An 8,192-nucleotide genomic window follows, 5' to 3' on the forward strand; every position below is an offset into this window, starting at 1 on the left:
CATCCTGCTCTGGACTCCTGCTCTAATCTGGAATCCCTCCCTGATCCCAATCTGTCAATTCTGCCCCAATCCCCCTCTGGAATTCCACCCTGACCCCGCTCCGTTCCTGCAGTCATTCCCAGCAGAAAAGGAAGATCCATGAGATTCCAGCACGGATCACACACTGGGATTAACCCCAGGATACATTCTGGGATCCACATGGAGGGGATCCAGAGCTGGATCCATCACTGGAACTCAACGGCTGCCATGTTATATCCATTCATGTCCCTCTTCCCTGTGGAAAAACAGTGGGATCAGCGTCAGTGGCACAGGATTCCCAGAACGGTGCTGGGTGGATCTGTGCCCCTTCCTGACCCCCATCCCGTGTGTTACCGGATTGGAGCTTCCAGACGACAAATCCAACGAGGACAATGAGGATGATGATGGCAACAATGGACACAGCGACCACCACGGTGAGATTCCCACCAGATGTCGGCTCTGGGAATTGTGGGATGGTGAGGAGGAGGAGGAGGGGAACCCCCATCTGGGAATTCCAACTCCCCAATTCCCACATTCCACATTCCCAGCCTCACCCCAAGCGAAGATCCCAGGCTCCGACATTCCGGGATGCTCCACCCGGCACCGGTACTGCTCCCGCTCCTCCGGCCGCGCCTCGATCCTGGCCCAGGTATGGAAGGTGCCGTCGCTGTTGGGAACGACCCCGCCCCACTCCGTCTCCTGATCCCGGATTTCATCCCCCTTCATCCAGTTGACTTCGATGGCCTTGGGGTAGAATCCGTACGCGTGGCAGGACAAGATCAGCATCCCGTGTTCCTCTTTTCCAGACACATGGACATCAGGGGGCTCTGGAATGGGATAACAGTGAGAGACATCCATAGAATTCCATGGGAATGGGATGGGGGTGAGATCTGTCCATGGAATTCCATGGGAATGCAATGGGGGTGAGATCTGCCCATGGAATTCCCACTGGAGTGAGATGGGGGTGAGATCTGCCCATGGAATTCCATGGGAATGAGATGGGGGTGAGATCTGCCCATGGAATTCCATGGGAATGGGATGGGGGTGAGATCTGCCCATGGAATTCCATGGGAATGAGGGTGAGATCTGCCCATAGAATTCCCACTGCAATGGGACAGGAGTGAGATCTGTCCATGGAATTCTCACTAGAAGGGGATGGGGGTGAGATCTGCACATGGAATTCCCACTGCAGTGGGATGGAGTGAGACCTGCCCATGGAATTCCCACTGGAAGGGGATGGGGGTGAGATCTGCCCAGGGAATTCCCACAGGAATGGGGATAAGATCTGCCCATGGAATTCCATAGGAATGGGAGAGAGATAAGGTCTGCCTATGGAATTCCATGAGAATGTGATGGGGGTGAGATATGCCCATGGAATTCCCACTGCAATAGGATGGGATGCCCATGGAATTCCCACTGGAGTGAAATGGAGGTGAGATCTGCTCATGGAATTCCATGGGAGTGGGATGGGGGTGAGATTTGCCCATGGAATTTATTATGAATATGATAGAGGTAAGATCTGCCCATGGAATATCATGGGAATGGGACAGGGGTAAGACCTGCCCATGGAATTCCATGGGAATGGGATAGAGATGAGATCTGCCCATGGAATTCCCACTGCAGTGGGATGGGGGGGGAGATTCGTCCGTGGAATTTCCACAGGAATTATCCTGTTCCCAAGTCCTCCATTCCCAAATCCCACTTTCCCACAGGAATTCTGCTCCCACCTTTGCGGTCCAGCTCCTTCTGCCCATATCCGACGTATTTCTGGAGCCACTCCGGGCAGATGTGCCCCAGGTAATTTGTCTTCCTCTCAGCTTCGTTCTCATCTTCCCAGCGCCTCCTGGTGACCTCAGCAGCGCTGTCGGCCACCACAAATCTCCTGGATTCCAGGTCAAAGGAGATGAAATCCCTCCCGTCGTAGCTGTATCGCTGGGATCCACGGACGCTCCTGTCAGACAGGTCACAGCCATAAACTCGCAAAAATGTGTGGAGACCTGGGGGGATTGAACCCACAGAGACCCATGGAATTGTGTCCCAGCCCCATATACCCCATCCCAGCGCTATGGAGCACCAGGGTCTGATGGAGACACAGAGAGCCTCATCCCAACCCCAGAGATCCCGATCCCAGCCCCATGGATCCCCCCACTCACCCCTGCTCTGATTATACCGGTCCTGCAGTATCTCCAGGCTCCTGGCATACGCGTGCTGGTTCCCAAGTAGATCTGGGTGTTCCCATCCCAATATCCCGGCTCTGTTCCGTCCTTCATCCACTGTGTCAGCAGCTCCATCCGGCCCCGCTTGCTGTCGTAGCGTGTGAAGGGGATCCCATCCAGGTACCCAATGGCCATGAACTGGGGGATCCCCGGGCTGGGCTCTGACACTGACACATCCAGGTAATGCAGGGAGTGGAGAACTGGGGGGACACAGAGATTTGGGGGGGTTGAGGGGTCATGGATCAATGAAAGGGGAACTGGGAGAGCTGGGAAGGGAGTGCATGGGGTCCCAGTGTCCAGGAATGGGGGCTCAGGGAACTCCCAGTGTCAAGGAAAAGAGGAGACAAGGACCGGGAGAAGTGAGATAAGGGATCAAGGAAATCCCCAGTGCCAAGGAAAGAGGGGTCACAAGGTGGGGAGAACCGGTATGGCTGGAATGGGGGGCTCAGAGGTCCTTGATGCAGAGGGAAAGGGGGGCTGGGGGCTGATAAAAAACAGGAATGGGGGTCCAGGAGGTCTCAGAGTCAAGTAAAATGTGGGTCTGGAGCTGGGGAAGGCGGGATGGATGGGAAAGGGGGTGCAGGGGGGGATTGGTACTGGATAAGGGAGTGCAGGGAGGTGCCTTCCTTTCCACTGGGACTGGGAGTTCAGGGGGGTCCCAGAGCCAAGAATCCCCCCGGGAGTGTCCACGATACCCCAGGGACCCTCCCAGACCCCCCGCAGGACGAGCAGGGGGTGGAGATCTGGGGGGATGCAGAGACTGGGGGGGCAGGAAGCAGAACGGGGAGAGCCAGGAAGGGTCCAAGGCTCAAGGGAGGGACTGGGAGAGGCGGGATGGGGGATCCAGGGGGTCCCTGTGCCCAGGAAAGGGGCTCCAGGGGTCCCCGGTGTTGAGGGAAAGGCGGGGCTGGGACTGGGAGAGGCAAACGGATCCCGGAGGCGCAGCCTGGGAGACGGGAAAGAGACCGAGGGAGTGCGGTGGGGGAGGGGTCGGGGGAAAGGGGGAATTCCAGGGAGTTCATCTGGATCCCATTGGATCCCCGCTGAGACCCCCCCTGAGACACCTGAGACCCTCTGGGACCCCATTTCGGGAAGCGCCGGAGTGGAAAACGGGGCGGACACGGAAAGTTGGGAGGTTCGGGGGGTCCAAAGGTCAATAAAAAGGGCGGGACTCGGGTCTGGGAAAAGCGGGATGCCCGAAAACAGGGTGCAGGGGGGTCCCAGGCCTGGAAATGGAGATTCGGGGGTATCGCAGTGCCCGGGAATGGGGGTTCAGGGGGGTCCCAGTGCACAGAAATGGGGGTTCAGGGGGGTCTTTCTGCTGGGAAAGGCGATGGAGAGGTAACAAGACCGAAAATGACGATTCAGTGGTTTCTCCGTGCCCGGGAATCAAGGTTTAGAGGATTCCCAGTGCCCGGAAATGGGGGTTCAGGGGGTGCTGGTGACAAGAACAGGGGGGTTCAGGGGGGTCTCCATTCCAGATAAGGGGGTACAGGCGGACCGGTGCTGGGGAAGAGGATCGAGGGGGGTCACACGACGCAAAATGTAGATTTCAGGGGTTCACCTGCCCGGGAATGGAGGGTTAGGGGGTTCCCAGTGCCCAGAAATGGAAGTTCAGGGGGGCCCCTGTGCCCGGGAATGGGAGTTCAGGGGTTCCCGTACTGGGGAATGTGTGCTAAAGAGGAGTTTCCTTCCCGGAATTCGGGGCTCAAGGACGTTCTGCTGCCTGAAAATGGGGGTTCAAGGGGTGCTGGTGAGCAGAAAATGGGGGTACAGGGGGGTCTCCGTGCCAGATAAGGGGTTACATTGGTGATGCCGGTGCTGGGCAGGGGGATTGCGGGGGGTCACAGGACCTAAAATGGAGATTTCGGGGGTTTCCGTGCCCGCGAATGGAGGGTTAGGGACTTCCTGGTGCCCGAAAATTGAAGTTCAGGGGGGTCCAGGTGCCCGGGAATTGCGGTTCAGGGGGGTCTCTGTTTCGGGGGGTCCCACTGACCTTTCGTCGCGCCCCCCAGGCCCCCCAGGAGCCCCAGGAGCAGCCCCAGCCCCAGCGCTGGAGCCATCGCTGCCGTCCCCGCTCGCAGCTGTGGCGCAGCTCGAGAGACCCGAAAGCGAAAGTGACCGAGGCAGCGCGGGGGGGGGGAGGGGAAATGGGGGATTTCCAGAGAATTCCTCTGGATCCCTCTGGATCCGCGCTGCGACCCCCCTGGAGCCCTCTGAGAAACACCTGGGACCCCCTGGGACCGCCCTGAAGAAAGCGCCGGGACTGGAGAACTGGGGGGACACGGAAATTTGGGAGATCTGGGGGTGCAAAGGGAAGGAAAAGGGCGGGTCTGGGGGCTGGGAAGGGCGGGATGCCCGAGAAGGGGGTGCAGGGGGTCCCCATGCCGAATTAGGGGGTGCGGGGGGAGTCCCCATGCCCAGTAATGGGGGCTCAGGGGGTCCCGAGGTCAAAGCAAATGGGGGGCTGGGTCCCCGAGAGGGGGAGGGCCGGGAAATGGGGTACAGGGGGGCACTGGGGCTGGATAAGGGGGGTCCCGATACGCAGGAAATGGGGCTCAGGGGGGTTCTCTTTGCGGGTTCTGGGGTTCAAGGGGTCCCTGTGTCTGAAAATTGAGGTTCAGGGGGGTCCCGGTGGCCAGAAATGGGGGTGCAGGGGGGTTTTCCTGCTCGGGAATGGGGGTTCAGGGGATTCCAGGTTCCTGATAAGGGGGTGCAGGGGTTTTCAGGACTGGAGAAGGGGGAACAGGGGGGTCCCGGTTCCCCGAAATGAACCTTCAAGGGGGTCTGTGTGCCCAGAAAGGGGGGTTCGCCAGGAAATGGAAGTGCAGGGGGGTCCCCGTGCCCAGGAACGGGGGTTCAGGGGGGTCCCGGTGCCGGTCCCGGGGCCGATCCCGAAGCCGCAGGTTGGGAGACGCGAAAGTGACCGGGGGAGCGCGAGGAGAGGGAGGGGACAGAGGAAACCCTGGGAATTCCCTTGAATCCCCCCTGGACCACCCAGGACCCCCCCCCCCCCGCAGAACGAGGAAAGAGTGGAGAACTGGGGGGGACTCAGAGATTGGGGGGTCTGGCGGCGTCCAAGGGTCAGGAAGCGAAACTGGGAGAGCCGGGAAGGGCGCAAGGTTCAAGGGAGGGACCGAGAGAGGCGGGATGGGGGATCCAGGGGGTCCCTGTGCCCAGGAAAGCGTCTCCAGGGGTCCCCAGTGTTGAGAAAAGTGGGATCTGGGAGCTGGGAAAGGCAGGAACGGGGGTCCAGGGGGTCCCTCGGCCATGGGAAAGGGGGGCTGGGGCTGGGAGGGGCAATGGAGAACTCGGGGGATGCAGAAATTTGGGAGATCTGGGGGTTCAAGAGCCGAGGGAAAGGGCGGAACTGGGGTGTGGGGATGGCCGGGAATGGGGGTGCAGGGGGGGTCCCAGAGCACTGACGGGGCTGCGGGGGGATCCCAGCCCCGGATTAGGGGGTTCAGGGGTTCCCGTGCTGGGGAATGTGTGTTAATGGGGAGTTTCCTTCCCGGAATTCGGGGCTCAAGGGCGTTCTGCTGCCCGAAAATGGGGGTTCAAGGGGTGCTGGTGAGCTGAAAATGGGGGTACAGGGGGGTCTCCGTGCCAGATAAGGGGGTACTTTGGGGTTACGGTGCTGGGGAAGGGGATCGAGGGGGGTCACAGGACCCAAAATGGAGATTTCCGGGGTATCCCTGCCCAGGATTGGAGATTTAGGGAATTCCAGGTGCCCGGAAATGGAAGTTCAGGGGGGTCCCGGTGCCCGGGAATTGCGGTTCAGGGGCGTCTCTGTTTCGGGGGGTCCCACTGACCTTTCGTCGCGCCCCCCAGGCCCCCCAGGAGCCCCAGGAGCAGCCCCAGCCCCAGCGCTGGAGCCATCGCTGCCGTCCCCGCTCGCAGCTGTGGCGCAGCTCGAGAGACCCGAAAGCGAAAGAGACCGAGGGAGCGCGGGGGGGAGGGGAGAAGGGGGATTTCCAGAGAATTCCTCTGGACCCCTCTGGATCCCCGCTGCGACCCCCCTGGAGCCCTCTGAGAAACACCTGGGACCCCCTGGGACCGCCCTGAAGAAAGCGCCGGGACTGGAGAACTGGGGGGACACGGAAATTTGGGAGATCTGGGGGTGCAAAGGGAAGGAAAAGGGCGGGGCTGGGGCTGGGAAGGGCGGGATGCCCGAGAATAGGGTGCAGGGGGTCCCCATGCCAAATTAGGGGGTGCGGGGGGAGTCCCCATGCCGAGTAATGGGGGCTCAGGGGGTCCCGAGGTCAAGGAAAATGGGGGGGCTGGGTCCCCGAGAGGGGGAGAGCCGGGAAATGGGGTACAGGGGGGCACTGGGGCTGGATAAGGGGGATCCGGGTGCGCAGGAAATGGGGTTCTTGGGGGGTCTTTTTGCGAGTTATGGGGTTCAAGGTGTCCCGGTGTCCGAAAATTGAGGTTCAGGGGGGTCCCGGAGAGCAGAAATGGGGTTCAGGGGGGATTACGTGCACGGGAATGGGGGTTCAGGGGATTCCAGGTGCCAGATAACGGGGTGATGGGGTTTTCAGGACAGGAGAAAGCGGCACAGGGGGGTTCTCGTTCCCCATAATGAATGCTCAAGGGGGTCCCCGTGCCCAGGAACGGGGGTTCAGGGGGTCCCGGTGCCGGTCCCGGTGCCGGTCCCGGGGCCGGTCCCGAAGCCGCAGCTTGGGAGACGCGAAAGTGACCGGGGAGCGCGAGGAGGGGGAGGAGACAGAGGAAACCCTGGGAATTCCCCTGAAACCCCCGGGGACCACCCAGGACCCCCCCGCAGGACGATCAGGGAGTGGAGAACTGGGGGGGACTCAGAGATTGGGGGGTCTGGCGGAGTCCAAGGGTCAGGAAGCGAAACTGGGAGAGCCGGGAAGGGCGCAAAGTTCAAGGGAGGGACCGGGAGAGGCGGGATGGGGGATCCAGGGGGTCCCTGTGCCCAGGAAAGCGTCTCCAGGGGTCCCCAGTGTTGGGAAAAGTGGGAGCTGGGAGCGGCAGGAACGGGGGTCCAGGGGGTCCCTGGGCCACGGGAAAGGGGGGCTGGGCTGGGAGGGGCGGGCGGATCCCGGGGACGCGGTTTGGGAGACGCGAAAGCGAGACGGGAGTAAAGGGGAATTCCAGGGAATTCATCTGGATCCCACTGGATCTCCGCTGAGACCCCCGGGACCCCCTCCCAGGAAGCGACGGGAACGGAGAACTCGGGGGATGCAGAAATTTGGGAGATCTGGGGGTTCAAAAGCCGAGGGAAAGGGCGGAACTGGGGTGTGGGGATGGCCGGGAATGGGGGTGCAGGGGGTCCCAGAGCACTGACGGGGCTGCGGGGGGATCCCAGCCCAGGATTAGGGGGTGCAGGGGGGTCCCGGTGCTGGGGAAGGGAGTATAGGGGAGTCCCCGTGCCCAAAAATGGGGGTTCAGGGGTTCCCGTGCTGGGCAATGTGTGTTAAGGGGGAATTTCCTTCCCGGAATTCGGGGCTCAAGAGCGTTCTGTTGCCTGAAAATGGGGGTTCAAGGGGTGCTGGTGAGCTGAAAATGGGGGTACAGGGGGGTCTCCGTGCCACATAAGGGGGTACATTGGTGATGCCGGTGCTGGGCAGGGGGATTGCGGGGGGTCACAGGATCCAAAATGGAGATTTCGGGGGTTTCCGTGCCCGCGAATGGAGGGTTGGGGGGTTCCCGGTGCCCGGAAATGGAAGTTCAGGGGGGTCCCGGTGCCCGGGAATTGCGGTTCCGAGGGGTCCCGGTATCGGAGGGTCCCACTCACCTTTCGTCGCGCCCCCCAGGCCCCACAGGAGCCCCAAGAGCAGCCCCAGCCCCAGCGCTGGAGCCATCGCGCTGCTCCGCTGCGATCCCGCTCCCAGAACTGGCCGCGTCCCCAGCTCTGGCCCCGCCTCCAGAGCCGCCTCCGACTCCGCCATTGGCGCCGCTATTTCCTGCCCGCCAATGGAAACTCAACCT

At 61.5% G+C, this 8,192-nt stretch overlaps 1 protein-coding gene across 1 annotated transcript; it reads right to left on the bottom strand.

Moving 5' to 3' along the window:
- Positions 1-244: 244 nt before the first annotated feature.
- On the bottom strand, positions 245-868 carry LOC306815846 (class I histocompatibility antigen, F10 alpha chain-like). The gene is made up of 2 exons (XM_079332380.1): positions 573-868; positions 245-477 (listed from the first exon to the last, which is right to left on the bottom strand). Exons 1-2 carry the CDS (start codon positions 802-804, stop codon positions 260-262), a joined length of 450 nt encoding a protein of 149 aa, XP_079188506.1. The 5' UTR covers positions 805-868; the 3' UTR covers positions 245-259.
- Between the last annotated feature and the right edge of the window lie 7,324 nt (positions 869-8,192).

The sequence above is a fragment of the Erithacus rubecula genome, assembly GCF_903797595.1.
Source record: "Erithacus rubecula genome assembly, contig: scaffold_249_arrow_ctg1, whole genome shotgun sequence".
Lineage (NCBI taxonomy): Eukaryota > Metazoa > Chordata > Aves > Passeriformes > Muscicapidae > Erithacus > Erithacus rubecula.

What these genes read in the sequence shown, in the direction of transcription:
- LOC306815846 (XM_079332380.1), bottom strand. Translation starts at nt 804, where the DNA reads ATGCTGATCTTGTCCTGCCACGCGTACGGATTCTACCCCAAGGCCATC. An exon ending in GCCTGGGATCTTCGCTTGGG is followed by an intron (nt 478 to 572) that starts GTGAGGCTGGGA and finishes CACAATTCCCAG; the next exon opens with AGCCGACATCTGGTGGGAAT.